The sequence below is a fragment of the Ornithodoros turicata genome, chromosome 2 (genome assembly GCF_037126465.1).
Source record: "Ornithodoros turicata isolate Travis chromosome 2, ASM3712646v1, whole genome shotgun sequence".
NCBI classification, from domain to species: Eukaryota; Metazoa; Arthropoda; class Arachnida; order Ixodida; family Argasidae; genus Ornithodoros; species Ornithodoros turicata.
The window spans coordinates 36,084,238-36,104,417 of NC_088202.1; the positions used below are offsets into that span (position 1 = coordinate 36,084,238).

Consider the following 20,180-nt stretch of genomic DNA (forward strand, 5'->3'; position numbering starts at 1 on the left):
ACATGTCATTCACTTCTCTTCGCGCGAACACGACCAAACACGACCACCCACGACGTAAACAATAAACGCGATAACACAGACGGCCTTGCAGATGGCGCGGCGGATCGTAGCTCGTAGCGGCGATGTAGCTGAATGCTTTATTAACGTAAAAGCTATGGAAGTGAGCGTCATTTTTAAAATGGTGTTTAGCTGTAAGATAATGTGCGTCAGCTTTGTTCTCTACAAAATTAACTCTCACGTGGTAAGGGTTGACCAATCCCTGGGAGCCCTGGACCTGAAACCCAAGTTGCTCTTTTTCGCCGTTCGCTGGCAGCACCGTCCATGTTCCGGCAATCTTCGAAATATTTATACGTAAAAAATATGCGAAATTGAGAAGTAATGCTTTCTGTATCTTATCAAACAACGATGTTGTGCACGACAGTGGGCAAAAATATGGGGGTTATTTTTCACTTTTCGGTCCCTTTAATGTTGACGAGTCCCATGTATCGACATGTTAAATTAAAAGCGTGAGAAAAAAAGACACGCCTAGAAGTACATTTACAGCAAGGACGGCCACTCACAGGAAACCAGTAGGCTTACACGACATTTAAAGTTGACGAGTCCCATGTATCGACATGTTAAATTAAAAGCGTGAGAAAAAAAGACACGGCTAGAAGTACATTTACAGCAAGGACGGCCACTCACAGGAAACCAGTAGGCTTACACGACATTTAATGTTGACGAGTCCCATGTATCGAAATGTTAAATTAAAAGCGTGAGAAAAAAAGACACGGCTAGAAGTACATTTACAGCAAGGACGGCCACTCACAGGAAACCAGTAGGCTTACACGACATTTAATGTTGACGAGTCCCATGTATCGAAATGTTAAATTAAAAGCGTGAGAAAAAAAGACACGGCTAGAAGTACATTTACAGCAAGGACGGCCACTCACAGGAAACCAGTAGGCTTACACGACATTTAATGTTGACGAGTCCCATGTATCGAAATGTTAAATTAAAAGCGTGAGAAAAAAAGACACGGCTAGAAGTACATTTACAGCAAGGACGGCCACTCACAGGAAACCAGTAGGCTCTTTTCTTCGTGTTGGCAGGCCATACTGTTCCAAAAGATCTCGTGCTTGACTCTCAATGTTCAACATAACGAAGTATGATCCGGACTTCATCAGTTTTTCAATATTCTGACTGCAGTTACACTGAGTGCACAGGACAGTAGCAGGAGTAGTGGTATCGTTGTCTCCTACTTGCAACAGATATGAGTGGCAAGTGGGGCAATACCTGTGAAATGTGTGGTTCCTTGTGCAGGTGGCAAACTGGTTGTAGAAGATGTATTTGGACAGTGGCAGGGTGGATGTGTCCGGAATGTGGGCATCCACAAGCCTCAGGAGGCTTTCGGTTGCTTCTTTCGAAGAATGGTGCCTGAGACTGTGGGCCAGAATAAGTAGCAAACTTTCTCGACGTGTCAATTTTGAGCCACTGTAAAGGGGCTGGTCCTGAAATAGAAAATATTTGTGTAACCAAATCTTGTCCGCTTTGCGCCACTTCAGTACTAAATTAAACAATTCACAATGTACTGGAGACACACTTACAAGATCGTCCATAGGTTCCTCCTGCGCTGGCTCTTCCTCATATAACGACTCATCAGCGCTGTCGTCGGTGTCGTGGGAGTCATATGCAGTATCGTCGCGGTCATGGGTGGTAATGGCGTCGCAATCTTCCCTGTCACTATGGTATGCTTCCGACGACCGCGAAGGACCTCCTTCAAAGCATCCATCGGGTACCGTGCGGTCGCTGTCGTCGCTGTCCGCTGGGAACTGTCGCTGTTCGTTGCAACAAATCAGCAGGTCACGTTCTTCGGAGCTCGTGATGCGCTCGCTTTCTTCGTTACCAGCATCGGTTTCATTTGTGTGTTGCACGTTGTTCAGGTTCGAGATTTCGAGTCTCGTTTTCTTCTCTCGAGACTGAGTCCGCCTCGGACAAGGGGAGCTGAGGTCCCACGGGCTCTGATTGTACCTCCGTTTTGCCGACATCACATTATGGCAATAATCGCAAGGAGCAAAACCACCACCTTTTTCTGTTCGACGAAGGCAAAACTGTTTTCGTATCGTGCTTGATGTTGACAAGTTGAATGTTGATTCCTATAGGGCTTATGACGTGATACGGTACACTCGCTGTCACAGCCAGAATTTTCTCAAACGAATTTGGTGTTTAAGGATATTATGCTGCTACTAATTTCTAAACTAAGGTTTTGTTGCAATATTATTTTGTGTTATGTTATATATATGTGTGTACATGTTTGTTTGTGAAGGATTCAGAGCAACGGGCCCACTAGGGGGCATCCATTCGTCCACCCAATACCCATATAAGCCAAGTCAATCCAACGTCAAACCTCCCTTGCCTGCGACGTTGTGAAAGTTGTGTTTTGGTGCCATTTCCAGCTGGACTGTTTTCATAATTTCACGTCGTTCGCGATATTGCCAGCAATGTCGCACATCTTGGTAAAGTGGCCGCGTCTTGCACAGTGGGATGTCTATCCCATTAAAGCCATTGTGGACGCCGATTTAGGCAGGCAGCTTTCCGTGTATCCGTCCCACGTGGATACCATTAAACACCAGAAAGCCTCTGTCAAGTGGAAAGAAAGCGCTACACCTTCTCGCGGTTACGTTTTGGCTGTCGGTAAGTACTTATTTTCTCACTTCCAATATCTTTACTGATCATACTGTAGTCAGAAATTGTGTTTGTAAACTGTTTCGGGTAACGAGAGGCATAAAGGTGTATGGTTAGGGTTAACCTTAATTTTTTTGCTCGTAGGTTCGGAAACAGCGATGGAGAGGAAACGGACCAAGATTGTTAAGCAATATTTGCATTCTGATGATGTCGAAGCGCCAGGAGCCAATGTTGAAAACGTGAGTTCATTCAAATTATACCTACGACGGCCCCTTTTATGATCCTATTTGGAATGTTGAGGTGATGATTTTCTCTCTTTAGGAACCATGCTGCGCACATCTTGCAGAGCTTGATTCGCTTCGCTCGCAGTTTGATGCCTTAAAAGAAGAAAACAAGGCACTAAAAGAACGGCTGAAAAAGGCAGAAGGGGCAGCTGGTAAGTTTCCCTCTTGTGGCAGAATTCGTTGTCTTGTCCGGAATATACTGTAAAACAAGTGCTGTACCACAGAGATGCGTGGGATGAATGGAGTTTTTTTCTTCTTTCTTTATTTATTTTTTATATTTTTTTCAGATTCTGCGAGGATGCTGAAAAGATTGAAAAAGATGATTGACTCTAGCCAGTCTTCTTCACCAGTGGTTGCTGAGCCACAGGTAATTACTCGTGCTCCCCATGGGATGGAACGCTCAGTACTTCTTGCAATCTTTTGCTACATTATTTGTTGTGCACTGCTGCCTAATCAGATTTTCATGCTGATGTCAGATGTGTATGTGCATATGTGCAAGCAAGAAACAGGGATATATATACCTTCTTTAAAAAATGTAAAACTGTAATCCTAATACATGTCTATATGTAAAGTAGAACTAAATGTCTCTTGGTTTTTCAGGTGGATATCTGTGGTGGTGTCCTTGTGGGAAGCCACCACCTCACCTACCTGAAGAGCCGCTGCACAGGACAACCCACCAAATTTGCCAGAGCCCTTCTGCGTGTCCTCTTCACCGGGGACGAGCTAAAGGGAAGGTCCCTGTTTGGGGTTGCATGCAATGCACACAAAGACAAGGCAGTGAAGGAGGCACTGGATAGCACTAGAGTGAACGCCCTGATTTGTGAGTATTGCTGTGTTCATTGGTGGTGTTTTCATCCAACAGAATTATGAAACATACTAGGCATGTTGTGATGGTCCCTATTTGGCCATTTTTAAGCTACTGCCATCCTGAGCATTGCCTCTAAGCATTTGTGAGCCTTCACTACAACCTGGGCCTTGTGCTGTCCACGTGTTTGCTCAAAACTTCTAATTTTATTTCAAAGCTGTTTTGGCCACCTTTGGTACTGGTCTTCCGAGCTCTTCAATTTAAAACATTTCTCCCGTTCCTGAATTACTTTGTGAAGAGATGAGATGTTTCAAATTCGGCACTTGACAGCCTTCTTCAAGTTCTTAAGAAAGGTATCCGCAAGATGGTTGTGGCCCATGTTTCAGGAGGATAAAATCCTTTGGTGTATCACATTAGATGTGAAACTTATCTTGCGAGTGTGCTTTGAGTGCAACAGGGATTACCATGTTTCGTGAACTACCTTTACCAGGCGGCAGGAGTTCATTGCTGTCTTCCAAACACTGTTGTCAGGCATTACAGAAAGTTTTGCACTGTACCTGCATTTAGCTCTGTATTGTCTGAGATACCTCATGTTATATTTCGTTGTTCCAGCCTACACGGTATCCAGCTTCGGGCTACTGGACGACACTAAAGTCAAGAACAGCTTATCAAGCCTTCTTGTAAGGGAGGGAAAATAAAGTCTTAATCTGTACCCATGTGTGTTGTCATTAGGTACATAGGTATTCCATTGAAAGCTTATAGATATTCTATTGCCATTTCTCTATAGACGTTTTTCAATAAATACTCAATAGGATGTTGGTGGCCAATTCTGAGTAGACTTTCTATAGAAATTTCACAGGAAGTTTATAGACATCATATGGACTTCCTTTTTACACGTATTGGCCAATGTCAATAGACATTTTATGGACTGGTCATACAAGTTTTTGTAAGGGGTAAATGCTACACCCCAATGATGGGTGTAACAAGGGTGTCACATATTACACCCAAAAGAAGTGTGCTTATTGGGTGTATTGACCCAAAAAATGGCAGGTTCTGAAAAAAAAAAAGGCTTGCTCCCAAAATTCACAGAACACTAGTTGCACTGATATACTGCAACCTGCATTTGCAAGTCTTAGCTGCCTAGACTCTTAGGGACATGTATACAAAAAGAAAGTGCCTGGTGGGTGATTGCCAGCGAATGACTTGTACCACCTACAGTGACCTACTCAATGAATTTTAGAGGAGATGGTGTCGCTCTATACATTAGGCAACCCGAACGTTATTGTTGTCGTGTACAATAAACACATGCAATAACACAGTCATCTCTACTCTTACTTTTTGTTTTCCGCCTAAGTGATCGAAAGTACGTTATTTAAAGGGAAGTTGGGTGAAATGATTTATTCCCTGTATTAATTCTCAACAAGTCTATCCTACTTAATTTGTAGAGCTCATTTTTTATCGCAGTTGGAATAACAGTTTCCGTATCTTGGCTTCCTTACTTTTCGACCTTACGGTAATTCGGTTCTCTGCCTTACCGGCCTGCTGATAGTTCGGTTTTCTGAATTTTCGGCTTTCTGATGTTCGATGTTTTAATTTTTCGGCCTTTTAAGTTTCGGCCTTCTGATATCTTGTCTAGGTTTCGAAGGATACATGTATGTTGTAAGGACCAAATTGAGGTTCACTTGCACAGAGGCGCAAAGTAAATTAACTAAACCTTTGTGTCCGCCCATTTCATCGAACGTCGTTTGGTCAAATGCCGTTTGATCGCCGCCGTTTGTTGGAAAGACGTTTGTTGGAAAGGAGTTCAAAGCTCCGTGGAGTGCGTCGTACGCACCTGTTTTTCTGTAACTTTTGATTCGAGCATACGGTGCAGGCAATCAGTGTCCTCTGCTTTTTTATTTATTTGTTTGCTTTGTTCAGCCGAAGAGGGGAGGCCACTGGTAATTTTAAGACCTTTGTCATTTACGAACAACACAGCTGAACAGAAAAGTGGGAACAATCCGACGAACTACACATATTGAAGAAAGTGGCCTCACGTTGGGAGCAGCCGACAGTCTGTGCTTCTTCTTTGCACCCTTCTCATTGCTGGCGGCAAATTTAGAGGGAAAGTTCTGAGATGGGATATCCATATGTGTTCGAAAGCCACTCGAAGTCTGCGGATACTAAGAAGGAAATTTCGCCATGGTACAACAAAACATATTAAATTAACAGCATATAAAGCATTAGTCCCGAGTGGCTCGGGACTAACATCTCAATTTTTTTCTTTTACAAATCAATCAAACAAAACATTAGTTCCACCTTATTTAGAGTACGCATCTGCAGTCTTGGATCTCTGCGCATCCACGCGCTATCCGAGAAAAAACAAAGAAAGAAGACAAGATGCAAAGGTCTGCTGCACGGCTTATCTTGTCTAGGTTTCGAAGGACTTATTCGGTTAATGTTTGTAGCGACAAATAAATTTAGATTCAGTTGCACACAGACGCAAAGTAAATACACTAAAACAGAATTGTCAGTTAAATACAAACATTCCGCCATAAATACAAAATGCGTCCGCAAAATGTTCTAGTGTGAGAACTCAGCGCCAAAGAAAAATCAGCAGGTGAATATAAATAAGCGAGGGCCAACGAAATATAACATTTGGACTCCGCGCTGTGTTCAGAAAGTCAGACAAGCTAAGATAGCATAACACCAAGAAGTCACCAGATGCAGTCCACAAAGGGACAAAAGGGAAGAATTGGCTTTCGTCGGGACCTCCTTCTTTCTTTCCTTCTTTTTCTGTAGCTGAGTTGACCTTGGCAACCCAAACATGACGTGAGATCTCTGCATCTCAATAGTCAAGGAGGTCACACGTGTTTATGGGACTACACAATCCTGCGGAGGAGTGAGTTATTTGTACTAAGGGTAATGGTTACAGCTTCCTCCAGGCTGAGACCCGTATGTTGGTGTGGCGCCATCTACACGCGAAAAAATCGTGAATCGGAGATGCCGCCTGACTCGTATCCCCCCTTAATGCGAGTCACAATTTCATTAGAGCACAGTACAGTAAAATTAAGCTGTTTCACGGGGTAGTCGACCGACATGTAGCTGCTGCTGCCAAGCCATGTTAAAACGTAGTTGTGGATGGGATGCTGTTCTACAGCGCTACGTCTGAACAAACTATACTTGCGTCTGTCTTTTTTTTTAAGTATGCTCCCTAGGAAAGGGAAGAAAAATGTGTAGGTACAGTCTTTCAGTTTCCCATCTGTAAATCAGGATGACATCAGGTGCTGTTGATGCATGTGGGTGTTATAAGATTCGTAATTTTTTCGCTTTTCTCTGTGCAACTGGACCTCAGGTAAAGGAAGTCAAATATACAGTTGTCACAATGAATGGTCACAAATGCCGAATGTTGTGATATCAAACATGCCTTGCATAGTTTATTTTTGCACTAAAATAATTTTGCATCATACATACGCATTCATATTGCCACTATTAGTAGATATGATGCATGATTGGAGTTCAGACAGAGATCATGTTCAACCAAAACTGGGGCTCAACTGATTCAGAGTAATAATCAGTAGGAGGTGAGTTTAACTTGAAAAAGTCAGACCGTAAATATAAGGTTGTAGGTACACAGGCTGTTCGACACAGGTACACCTCTATATTAAAAGAATGGATGGTGATCATGAATGGTCTACTTTATTGTATCGAATACAATTAACACACAATTTATGAATGGTCAATATTCCTGCAAAATATTATAATTAATTGAGATTCATAAAGCGAGGCTTCTAATTTTGCAATAAATAAGGGAATGGGTTTTGTTTGAGAGGGAACTGTTAATAAAATAAAGGAATTTGTAAATTTCAATTTCATCAATCAAGAGATGATTCTATTTTATTTCAGTGAAAATACCATTGCATTGACTTTCTCTGTAACAAGCTGTGACTGTATTACACAGGCGCATTCACCACACCACGCTGCACTGTCAGTGTCGGTACTCCCCATATAAAAGAGATGATCGACAGAGCAGCCACGATGTAGAACATGTTGTAGCACATAGCTGTTTCATGTAGACAGTTGTAGTGCCTGCGCACTTTGCTGGAGATTCTTCCTTGGTTTTGGTATAATTGCACAAAAATCTAAGCCATAGTTTCGTGATTAGTAAATGAATGTTAGTCATGTAACATGTGCTAGATGAATATGCCTCACACAAACTATCTGGTCACCCATGTAAAACACTTTTACAAATTATGTTTATGCAGCGATCGTGTACTTTTAATTAGTACTTTACTTTAGGATTTGAAAAACCCCTTCTCAAACAAAAAGTACGCCGCAAGCACACTTTCAACTGAATGGCCCAAGTGAAGCCCTTCCTCTGTCATGGCGTCATGGCAAATGCTTGAAGGGGTTTGCATCTGAGACACACTTTGCTGTGGGTATACTCTTGCATGACCTGCACGCAAGCACAAGCAGGATAAAATTGAGAAAATTCACAGGGAAGTACAGAGGCACATTGACACTAAAATGAATGAGACAGTGTAAGCTCCATCACCTCCTGAGCATGTATACTTTGTTGACCTGGTGCCGGAACGCTAGGGCATGCACTAGGCTTCAGTACAGCTCGACTGTGTCCACCATAAAAGGAGCATTGCTGAAAATGAGTGGAGCAGATGAGGTCGTGTTTGCAGTCAGTGTAGGATTTCGCATTCACTTCCTCAAGTCACTGGACCCATTTCGAATATCGTTCCGTATGTTGTTGGGGGAGCCTGTGAGGGCGACAAATTTTCATTAACAATATTAGAGAAACAACAGAAGTAGTGCCCTCTTTTTCTTTATGTAGCACATGCATAATACACCTTCAAATGTGTCGGTAGAAGCTATAGGATCTCCAGCTACAGGTGCATGCATTCCCATCGCAACAGAGCCTTCCCATGTGGAGCTGTTCATGGGATGGTGCAACATCTGCTTGGCATATTCCCTGAGTGAAAATATCTGAGTGCTTGTATTATGTGTATCTTGAGGAAAATACAAGGTGCTCCTATATGTGTGTGTGTACCCTTTTCTCGGATGGTTGAACAAACACATGACAGATGGGATCAAACAAATATAAGTAACTGGGATAAGGTGGGTGCTGAGCGGCATGCTACCTTGCGGCATGTGCCCTCTAGTCAATGCTGTGTTAGTAAAATATTTCTGATGTTGAAATTTATAAGTTTGGGTAAATGTTACAAAAATAAAGCTATATTTGTATATATTGGCACTCTGATGTACAAAGCTGCACGGCCAGGGAAAGACAAACTTAATTCACTCAAAAACATAGTGGAAGAATTTCACACACATGAAAGTAGGAAAAGTAGGCTACATACTTTAGGAAAGATACTCCAGATCCACCCTCTCTGCACTGCTTGCAGTTCTCTTTTATGCATTTATTGGGCAGTAACAATAACAACTTTATTTTAAGATGATGAATGGGGAGTTCCATCGGCAGAGGCCAATGGGGAGTTTCATGTTTATGTTGCTGACTTCCAAAACTGAACGTCGAAGCTCTCGGATTTCGGCTCCATTTAAAGGCATCGGTACCAAGATATCTTTGAAATCGCCAATAAACTCACTAATTAAAGATACGTTCACGCGTTTTATGGCTTGACAGGTTTGACAACCACGGAATAGAAACCGAAATCCAAGTAGGCTCGAGTTAGAAAGCTAGCTGGAGGCCGGTCTAAAAGAATACATCGGAACAATAAAACACACAAGATATGGCCCCACTCGAGATTTAAAAGCTTTTTATCACGTTTCACACGTCTTTGTTTGGTACACACAGTGAAAAAACGACAAACATGAACCAAAACCATTGTTCAGATTTCCTCCGCCAAAACTAGCGGGCTCCGCCACACGGCTGGCACAGCTGGCCACAGCTGGCCGGGCAACACGAGGACGCCTAATGGCGGCTTCCTTAGTTTGACGGCAGTTTTGGGTGAGCTCCGGTGACCTGTCTCCTCCAGTCGATGGTGCGCGTGTCGCCATCTATATTCGCCGCTGTAAAGCAGTGTTGAACGCATGCGCAGTAGTTAGCCAGGCGAAGCTCAGCGCGCGTGGCCGAATGTCTGATGTGTTCGTTCAAATCAGTGAACATTAGGGACTCGCTCGAAAGATTCGTTCGCGAATCATTGACGCCAGTAGGTCATGTGACCCTGATCATTACTAGTTTTCTATGCGGAGCCTCTACCGTAGCCACTGAGGCGTCAAATTCGAAGTAGGCAGGCACCAGGGGACTGGTTTAACATTTCTAAGTACTGATCATTACTAAATACGTACATGAAAAACGTGTCCACCATCTCACACACTAGCCAGAAAGGTCCTTTTCCCGTATACCTGAAAAATAACTTGGATTTATCGAGTGCAGATCACCACCAGCGATACGTAGAGCGAGTCGACCATAAACAAAAGATCAGAAAACACATTTTTGATTCTGAATACTTCCACCCATACGACGTCCGCCACAAAGCTCGATATCGACGCGCCGTAGTGAACCAACGCTAAGATTCCAAAGGAGACCAGCAAGAACAACGCAATTGTACGCGGCGAGTCGCGGAGAACCGAAGAACCAGTGCGCCGTTTGAGAGCAAACGATTCCGTTGCTCTTCGATTCAGCTCGCGAGTGAACGATTCTCCTCGTCCTCCCCTATTCAGTTGAGTTCTCTATCGTTCTTCGATCTTTGCGACTCGCCTTCAGTGCTCTCCGATTCATCCCAGATCGTGGGGCTTGGCCAATCACAAACTGGTAAGCTCTCAGTGTGGCCAATCGAGCTCGTGGCCTGTCATATTCAAGCTTCAGAGGAATGCCGACAGATGGCGCCCGCACCGGAATAGTTGAGTGTTGATTCATTCTACCGCCGGGAACGGCGGAAACACTACCTCGAGCGGGAAGTAAGCTCGATCGTGGGTGGCTTTCGATTCTTACTAACAGGTCGCAGTGAGTCTCGCTGTTTCCCGTAGAGTAAGTTCATTCTTTTCGAAAGAAAAGTGCTGCACCGGTCCATCACCAGTTCTTAAATACAGGAGAGGTCCATGGCGAAAAGAATGTGAGAGGGTTGCACTGCTTGAACTAGTTCAGGGCCGGGGTGCAGGCGAAAATAATGGACCTACTATGAAGGGGACCAAAAAGTAACTATGAAAGTGAATTTGCGTGACCAAAGGCCGAGAGGCGGAAGCAAGCGGAAAGTGGACTGAAGAAAATGTAAACTACGAGAGAATTACAGTGCGGCAGAATGAATTGTTTATTTTCTTCATGACAGCGAAAGACGGTCCCATAAACATGCATTCGCTTATCGCAACATATGACCAATATGGCCGGCAGGTGACTGTCAGATTTAACGCGGTAATGTGTTGTGCGAACACATCATGGAACACACTCGCCCATACAACAGAACTCTTACTCAGTTACTGTCTACAACCCTGCACATAAGAAGATGCCGGTTCGCCGTTGAGATCGGTCACATGATGTTATGACGTCACGGAAAGATGAACGAAAGAACGAATCTTTTGAACGGTTCAGTGAACCAAACTGAACTGTACGAACGAGTTCACCAAAGTGAACTGGATTGCCCATCACTAGCTTCTACTACTACTACGGCACTTCGGGGTCGCTGTACTGTTTTACCAGTCATCGGATTGGCCTTCCCATAGTGCTTCGAACGTTGTTATGTATTGGTTTGGGAACCCGCGCGTTATGAGGTGGATTGGTATCCTTCCGTGTGTAGGCTAGTGTAGAGGACGCGGTAGGAAGCCAGGAGCCACGGGTAAGCATTTCTAACGCACCCTTGATTCTGAACGGCATCTTGTTCAGAGTGAGTGGCAATATAAGTCCCAGTTGGTGGCGTCAGCGCAGGCCCAGCGTACTGATGGCAAGGCGATGATGTCCGTTGGAGCAGCAACCATATCCCCATTCTTCAGGTAGCAAGTAGCGGTCTTTAGCGGCACGTCTTCCCAAACTGAAGTAGGTGAACCTTGCACGAGCACACTGCTCCTTCCGCGAGCTGAGCCTGCAGAAAACACTGGCCCGTCCTAGTAATTCTCTTTTCTGTACATATCCGCTGCAGCTGTCGTCGTTGCAGCCATTCTAGAGTCCCCCCACACGTGGAAGTCCGTAAAATAACGTCGGGGGAGGGGGGGGGATGCCCGAACTTCGCAGAGACAAGAAAACACACGACCACTTCGTAGGTTTGAAAAGAGAGGACTACTACATTTACAAAAAGGAGGGAGACACAGAGGCACCAGAAACAGTGACCAGATGCGCCTCTCGGAAGACCTTACTTTGGGTATCGGGTTACACTGACCCATTCGGGGACGTTCCAACGAGGGGTGCAGGTGCAGCTCCCCATAAATAACATGAACTCGGTTGACAAGTCCCAATGGCTCACATGAACAGTCAATAAAAAAACACAGTTCGACTGGCATGATTAGCAACATTCTCCATCACTTTGTTACACGTTGTGATATTTGCCACGCATGTCACGAAATTAGATAGACTTCCTTTGTGCACCTATGCACTCCTGGAAGGAGCGAAGGTGTCCAGAGAATGTACCAGATTAGAGGCTTCTCACGCGTGCTACAGGTCAGCTGCGCTCGTCGTTCCTCACCAGGAGCTCATGTAACTTGTACCACAGCACACCGCAGCCAAAAACAACAAAATATGAAGCTACATTTCACTGCTTCTTTAACTAAAAGAAGTATACTCTGGGAGAGTAGATGTCAATATCTCGTGTACACAGATAAATCCAGGGTGCATAATGTAAAATCCCGAGACCAGGGAATACGAATAGACAGACACAACACGAAGTCTCTCTCTCTTTTGAGACTTGGTGTTGTGTCTGTCCCTTCGTGTTCCCTAGTCTCGGGAGTTTACATTGTGCGTCAACTTCACCAGCTCGCTTGCTTCACAGCCATCTTTTCATTGTCAAATCCAGGGGCAGGGTCCAATCCTTTCCTTTCTTTTTTCTTAATAACCATATCCCCCCGCTCCTCCAGAGTTTGCTACTCCTGCCGCGGCACGTCTGCCCCTTACACTTTCGGCTTGTCCATTATCTACACTTCACCGCATAGCACGCTCTGCACCAACCATTACCACGAATGATAGGGTTATCGCTTCTGATTCGAAAGCGGGCGTGGGGCGCACGCCTTTTTGTGTCAATTTGGATATATGATAATTGACACAAAAAGCGTACGCCTCGCTTTCTCTTCGAATCGGAAGCAATAGCCCTATCGTTCGCAGCAATGGTTGGCGCAGAGCGTGCTACGTGGTGAAGTTCTGTTCTTAGAGCGTATTCACAGCCGGTGTGCCGCCCGTGCCGAAGCATTTAGATCTGAGGCCGCCGCCTACAACAGTCGCATGCAGTCCATCGACCCCTCGGTTGCCTTCTTCATTGCGTGTTGTTGCAGTCGTCAGGAGGAATCACTGCTGCACCGCCTCCGTCTCAACGTTACCCGCACCCACCTTCATAGGGCCGTGCTCTGGCAACGCCTCTCAGAGCTTGGGTGCACGGACGTTTCCCTCGCAACACTCCATGGCCCCGTGCAGCGAGTTATCCAGTGGAGTGTCACAAAGGCGGTGCTTCGCTGTCTCCGCGATAAGGGCCTCCTGGGCTCCCTCTGAGCCGGGTTTATTTTTATTTATTTATTTATCTTTTCTCTTTTATTTATTTGTATAGCAAGGCGGCGTGCTGCATGGCTGACCTTTCCTTTTTATCTTTCCTTTTCCTTTTCTTCTGCCAATAAATCCCCCCCCCCCCCCCCACGCACACAACGGCAAGCCCTCCGTCGCCGTCTAATGCAGCTTGTCTGCTACACAATGTCCATTGCCGCCCTCCTTGGTCCCGTCCCTCGGCTTACCCAGTGGGTCGTCACAGCAGCCCCGCTGCGCTTCCTGAAAGACTCCGGCCTTGCGTCTGCCCTCTGACTGGGCTTTCTTGTGCCATGTCGTGCCTGTACTGCACTAACGGTTTTTCTTACTTTTTTTCGTTACACTTTCTTTTCTTTTTTTTCTTTTTGTTTATTTTGAGCTTCTTTCTTTTTTGGAATAGCAAGCGAGCATTAGCCTGGCTGACATTTCCATTTTTTCTTTCTGTTCATTCTATTAAACATATCCCCCCCCCCCGCGCCACACGGTGCCTGGTGCTAACTGCACTTGTGCTTCGAGCTCCCTTTCACCCGAAATGCTATGAAAATTTTCCCTCTTTGTGTTGGTGCAAAGAAGCTCGAGCCTGTACGTTCCCATCGCTTCCTTGGTGTGGTCATGGACTCAGACCTGCGCTGGGCTCGCCACATTAAGCACTTTGAAGCCAAAGTGCAGCGATGGCTTCCTGCCATTCAACATCTTTCTGGCTTAGGATGGGGCTGTGACCAGCGCTCCCTTCTAGTCGTTCACGCGGCTTTGGTGAGGGCGACTGTGCTTTAGAGCCTTCCAATCTTGCACAGGATTTCCACAACGTCATTAAATAGCCTTCGGACCCCGTTTTTCCGAAGCCTTCGTCGCTGCCTTGGAGTTCCAACAATGACTCAAACACGTCAAGTCCTGGCTGAAGCTGGCGAACTCCCGGTGGAGACCCTCCGTGAGCGTGAACGAGCTCGACACTTTCTATGTTTGCGTGCGCACATTCCCCGTCACCCACTCCTCAGGAAAATTCCATATCGTCCTGAAAGTGATTTCCATCGCGTAGCGCAGAGGACACGTCAGGCTCTCACTGGCTTCATAGCTAAGGACGTCACACCGCCGCACTACCCCTGGTCACTATCTGTGCCACCCACCTTCGTACGCCTTCCGGATCTCCTGGAACGAAGAGATCAGGGTCCCCCTCAAGTTCTTTGAGCCCATTTTTATGCTCTGGTAGACGCGAAGTTTTCTACTTTTGCAGCAGCCTACACCGATGGCGCATCTCGAAATGACAAGTCCGCCTCGGCATTCGTCATCCCATCCGAAGGCGTTGTGAAAGGACGTCGTCTTTCGCATCAAACCTCATCCACAGCTGCGGAACTCTATGCCATACTTTTCTTTCTTCAGCACATCGTTGATTTTACCCCACGGGAATGGGTCGTGTTCGCTGACTCTACATTTGCGCTGCAAGCAATTGAAAATTCTGGCATGCGAGGCTCATCCGCACCGTTGGTGATGGATGTGTTAATGGCTTACAACCTTGTCTACTAAGCAGGGCACAGGCTGGTTCTCCAATGGGTTCCAGCCTATTGCGGTGCCGAAGGGAGTGAACATGCCGACAGCGCCGAACATGGAGGAAGGAAACACAAGGAGCGGCTCTTCCCTCCAGACTAGCGTAGCCACCCTCTGGCGGGTGCTCGTGTCAAAACCGCCATTGCTTCCTGTCCACCACGTGACCTTTCTTCTGAGTTTCGGTTTGCGCCGCTGACAGCTTGCCGGATGCGCCGAAGGAGTTTGCTACGCAGTTCGCGCTGGGCCTGTGTTCGTGAGGCTTTTATCTGACATGAAGGTTGAACCGTGAAAACACAGTGATGGTTACTTGTTCTTGTCCTGGCTGTGGCTCTCGGTCAACAGAGAGTAGCGCTGTCACTGGAATAACGTTTCACTCGTGAGTACATATCTTGTTTCAGTTTGTACAGGCGGATTCGTGGGCGATGTTTTCCTTTTCTGTTCTTTTTTAATCGGTAGCTTCCCTTCTGACCCTGTACTACGCAATGATTGGGTTGTTGCCATCGGGAGGATAGGATGGTCCCCAACGAAGTGGAGCGTACTGTGTTCAAAACACTTCCACAACACGGACTTCGATAGAACGTCCCCCTTGCGTGTCCGACTCCGGGCTGGTGCCGTTCCGCAGATTATCCCTGTCTTCGGCGCTCATCAGGTAACTTTCTTAATGCGTGTCATTTGTTGTTTCTCTGTATATATGTTTGGCAATGTGACGCGAGGTGTTGTTGCATATAGGATGTCGCCTGCACACAAAGCATGTCAGCTTCAACATCAGACGTGACACCTGCTTCAGAATGTGTAGAGGAAAGTCTTGACCTCAGTAATGTGAGTGAAATCGCGTTTGTGGTGGCATATATTTGCAGTATGTTGTTTCTTATAGGACAGCACTGGATTCAGTTGTGATATCACATTCAACCCTTTTGTAGGGCTTGTAGACGAGCTGGTAAGCTTAATTTCTTATAATACATTTCGATATTGAAGAAAACGCTAATACAGGGATTTTCTTGAGAAGAGGACTATATATCTGGCTTGTACAATTCCTTCATGCTTCCATTCACATAGAAAATATATATGATGACTGTTCTTCCCAGGGCAAGATACGCTATCAAGAAGGACAGCAACTGACTGATGTGGTGAGCTGGCTCTCTGGCACAGTTTTCATTCTTGTGTTCAGCTTAGCAGCAGGAAATTGTAAGACTTATGCTTTATTCTATACCTTAATTAGGACACGAGCACACATGGCCACCCGGATATCATGGAAGTGGTAAGACACTGTGTGTCATTTTCAGCCTTGCTTTCTTTTACCAGCAGATGATATCATACTGAAGCTACATTTTATACTCTACCAAAGTGATCTATCTAAGTGTGTAGAAGTCCACGCTGCATAGCTAGTTACAGTTGTTCCTTGGACCAGTTGGTACACTTTGATGCCTAAAAAACATTAATCAAGAAAAGATTGCGCATGTAGGATGGACACAATACTGAGCACTCATTTTCAACAGGGGGCATATTCACAATGTCATATGCATTTTTATTAAGAAGGAAATGGACTTCGCTTCGAAGCCTTTTCCCAAAACTAAAGAACCTACGCTGACACACATGCATCCCCTTCTTCAATTTATAGGAATTAACAATTCACATTTTTTAGCACTTTTAAAGACCTCACATTGTTTAGTCAGCCATATGAAATAAAATAGCGCAAATGTGGGGGACACTCATATACTTGGTTCTTTAAATTACATTCGGGCACAAGTACATATCAAAAGATAAAAGCTTCAAATTTCAATATCAAGTCTGGTTCTATCATCATGATGTAGAGTAGTGTATACTATGAAACAATAATGAAAAAATCTGGACATAAATGAGTGACGAGAAGAGGGATGTCATGAAATGGACAGATAAGCAGACAGAAAATTTGGGCTCGCACAAAATATAGGGTACGTTCTTAGAACCTCAATAACCCTGATATTTTAGCTCTTGGAAATTGGTGGGGGATTGGCGGGAGGATTGAATCATTGGATCGGATTGAATGTTGACTTCACAAGAAGATAAGTCACTCTATATTAAGAAACAGCTGAGCTCTTTTCAGCAATATGCATTACTTGCCTCTAGTAGCTCAGCCCAGATCGGTCCATTCTGATGGTGGAACCAGACATGGACAAGAATATTCCAGACATGGGACAAGAGTAGCAATCTCAATAAGGCATGAGATACTGACCTTGTGATGGTCACATGCCTATATTTACAGTGAAGTACAGTGACTTAGCACAATAAATTTTTATTCGCAGCAACTCATTGCTGAACCTAGCACCACTCATTATGCGAGCCCGAGCACAAGCAGCCGTACTGAAATGGTAAGCAGATGATTAGAGCAGTGGCCTTGACAACAGCTTGACGGTGCTTAATCTCTGGCTTTGGTCTTTGACTAGTATACTCATACTGTCTTTTATTTATTTATTTTATTTATTTTTGGTCAGAAGGGGTTGTACCATGAGATCGATGATTGCATTGAGATTACTGATTGTTGAGACGTTTGTCATGATTTGGGAGGACATATTTATGTGAATAGAAAAATTAGCACAGCTTTGCAGCTTGCTTTTTTTTTTTTCATAGAACCTTTGGGTGTCACATTGTGGGACACACTTTTCTAGTGCTCTCATAAGCCACCAGTGAAAGTAAAGCTCACCTTAAGGCGATACATATTAGGGAGTATTGGGAATGTCAATTGCTCCTTTGCATGTACTAACTTCTCAATTCCTGCTGTAATGTGTGTAAAGGTGAATGAGACAATCATGCATGCAGGAGCACTACATATGTTAGAACCCCAAGATAGTGAACCACCACATATAGAAGATAGCTTGGGATCTATCGGTAAGCATGTACAGTGCTGGACAAAAGTTAACAGAACACGCTCCAGTGCATTCCTTCCTCAGATTGATGTACTAGCAGCAAATGGGACCGTACAGACTTAAACATGTGCCAAGGTAACCCAGTCACCTGTTTGCAAGTCTGTACGGTTTTATTGCTGCTAGCGTGTCACTTTGAGGAGAGAATGTCCCGGAGCATGTTCCGTAAACTTTTGTCCAGTGCTCTGCCTGCTTATCTGTATAGTGATGAGAAGTAATAGGGAAATCAGTATATCTGAGAAAAATTCGAGAAAAACACAGTTACAGGAAAATAATAATGTATGTTGTGCAGTCTCCTTGCAAGTATGTGGACTGAACACTCCAATGTGCAGTGCAATTGTCAAACAGAGTATTGGAGCTTGCATTGAACCCGGGAGGGACATTATAATTTCCATGGTCCAAACAGATGGTTTGGGTACATCAAGCACTGTCACAGAAGTGTGTTCCACTTGCACTGTGGAGCATAGGGGATTGTAGACATATATATCAATGATTATAAGGAAGTCTTTAGAATACATGCAATGGAGGCTAAAGTAACCAAGTAATGAACCATGATAGCTGATGATTTTGAATGGGTTAATGAATGGGTTTGAATGACTCAACCAATTTCACTATAAAGTGGTTCTAATGTTGAAAGATTTGCATGTTTTGAATATTTATACAATGGTCAACATACTTTGATTCTCGTTCATTTGCATGCACCAGCTGAAACGTGAAGTGACAGGTACGTGCATAAGTCTTTCTTATAAATTGCATACCATTTTAATTGTCACAAACCTTACAATTAAATGTCTCTCTACAATAACCCCCCCCCCCTCAATGCAAACTCATTTACATTACTTTGTGGGGGCTTTGAAAATTGCCATCACATTGTACCTTTAAAGAAAAAGACTAATACCGAAGCACTAGAAAATTTGCATAGTAAATGATGTTCAAACTTGTCAGGTCTACCCAGAATGCATTTTCTGAGATTGTTATTGGAGAGAGCCACTACAATAACTGTCTTGTTTCCAGCATGTGTTGATTACATAACTAAAACTACTAAAACATTCTGTATTAAAAAATTTATTGATTGAATAAAGGTTGCTACACCCTTGATGAACTGCCATTTGTATGATTTGCATGACTCCTGAATCAAACTCTTTCTCACAGACAATTCTGATTACATGACAACATCAGCTTCAATAAAACGAACGTGCTCTTCCAGTGTCACACATTGAATTTCCTTTAGAAACACAGTGGTAATGGGCATGCTCCATACTTGATGCATAGGTTGTCTTTTTCTTTTTTTACGTTCTTCAGTAGACAAGGCAAAAATTTGGTTGCTGGTTAATTAATTATGGTTATTGATTATGAAAACAAAACAATGATTACATTCTAATTACTTAAGTGTTCTTTTCAAGTAAAGTTACAGAAAGTATCTACCCACTTAAATACATTGGAAATTTATAATACCAGCAACGTGAGTAACGACACTCTTGCTGCCATCTCCTGCTGTAGGGAGCATCACAAGTTCAGGACACACCTGTCAAAGCCTTCTTGAAAAAGGAGGTGAAGCGGCTAGTCAACCTCCAGACAACAAGCAAAAAAAGGATAAAAGCACTACAGCAACAAAGGCGTCGCATGAAGCGCAAGATTGCAAAGCTCGAAAATGTGATTGATGACCTGATATCGAAAAACATCATTCTTCAAGAGAATGCTGATATTCTGTCCAGCCTTGCAGGAGCAAAGAGGGACCTGCTAATGAGGCATGCTGGAAAACGGACAGGCAGCACACAATCAAACAAATATAGTCCAGAACTCAGAGCATTTGCACTGACGCTACATTTCTATTCAAACCGGGCGTATGACTATGTGAGAGAGACATTCGACACCTGTCTGCCCAACCCACGAACACTCAGAAAATGGTACGAGTCAATTGATGGAAATCCTGGATTTTGTCGAGAGGCTAAAGCAGCACTGAAAATGAAGGTACATGACGCTGCAGCAGAGAACACACCAACATTATGCAGTATGATGGTTGACGAGATGGCAATTCGAAAACATATAGAATGGGATGGAAAAAGCATGCGTGGTTACGTGGACTTTGGTACAGGTGCCAGAACAGACAACTCTGTAGCGAAGGAAGTCATTGTCATTATGCTTGTTGCTATCAACAGCAGATGGAAGCTTCCACTGGGGTACTTTCTAGTTGATGGGGTTTCCGGGGAGCAACGAGCAAATCTTGTCCGTCAAGGGCTTTCTGCTGCCCATGAAGCAGGAGCTGAAGTGGTCTCACTCACCTGTGATGGTGCTGCAGCCAATGTTGCCATGCTTAGAAGCCT

General features: G+C 44.4%; 2 protein-coding genes across 2 annotated transcripts; one reads left to right on the forward strand and one right to left on the reverse strand.

Moving 5' to 3' along the window:
• Positions 1-616: 616 nt before the first annotated feature.
• Positions 617-2,111, reverse strand: LOC135383360 (uncharacterized). The gene is made up of 2 exons (XM_064612848.1): positions 1,587-2,111; positions 617-1,490 (listed from the first exon to the last, which is right to left on the reverse strand). The coding sequence occupies exons 1-2, from the start codon at positions 2,025-2,027 to the stop codon at positions 1,053-1,055; spliced, it is 879 nt and encodes a 292-aa protein (XP_064468918.1). The 5' UTR covers positions 2,028-2,111; the 3' UTR covers positions 617-1,052.
• Positions 2,112-2,392: 281 nt separating this feature from the next.
• Positions 2,393-4,465, forward strand: LOC135383361 (uncharacterized). Its single transcript, XM_064612849.1, has 6 exons — positions 2,393-2,673; positions 2,809-2,903; positions 2,986-3,100; positions 3,236-3,315; positions 3,549-3,768; positions 4,366-4,465. The coding sequence occupies exons 1-6, from the start codon at positions 2,481-2,483 to the stop codon at positions 4,449-4,451; spliced, it is 789 nt and encodes a 262-aa protein (XP_064468919.1). The 5' UTR covers positions 2,393-2,480; the 3' UTR covers positions 4,452-4,465.
• The last annotated feature ends 15,715 nt before the right edge of the window (positions 4,466-20,180 follow it).

What these genes read in the sequence shown, in the direction of transcription:
- LOC135383360 (XM_064612848.1), bottom strand. Translation starts at nt 2,027, where the DNA reads ATGTCGGCAAAACGGAGGTACAATCAGAGCCCGTGGGACCTCAGCTCC. An exon ending in AGGAACCTATGGACGATCTT is followed by an intron (nt 1,491 to 1,586) that starts GTAAGTGTGTCT and finishes TTTCTATTTCAG; the next exon opens with GACCAGCCCCTTTACAGTGG.
- LOC135383361 (XM_064612849.1), top strand. Translation starts at nt 2,481, where the DNA reads ATGTCGCACATCTTGGTAAAGTGGCCGCGTCTTGCACAGTGGGATGTC. An exon ending in CAGGAGCCAATGTTGAAAAC is followed by an intron (nt 2,904 to 2,985) that starts GTGAGTTCATTC and finishes TTCTCTCTTTAG; the next exon opens with GAACCATGCTGCGCACATCT. An exon ending in AAAGGCAGAAGGGGCAGCTG is followed by an intron (nt 3,101 to 3,235) that starts GTAAGTTTCCCT and finishes TATTTTTTTCAG; the next exon opens with ATTCTGCGAGGATGCTGAAA.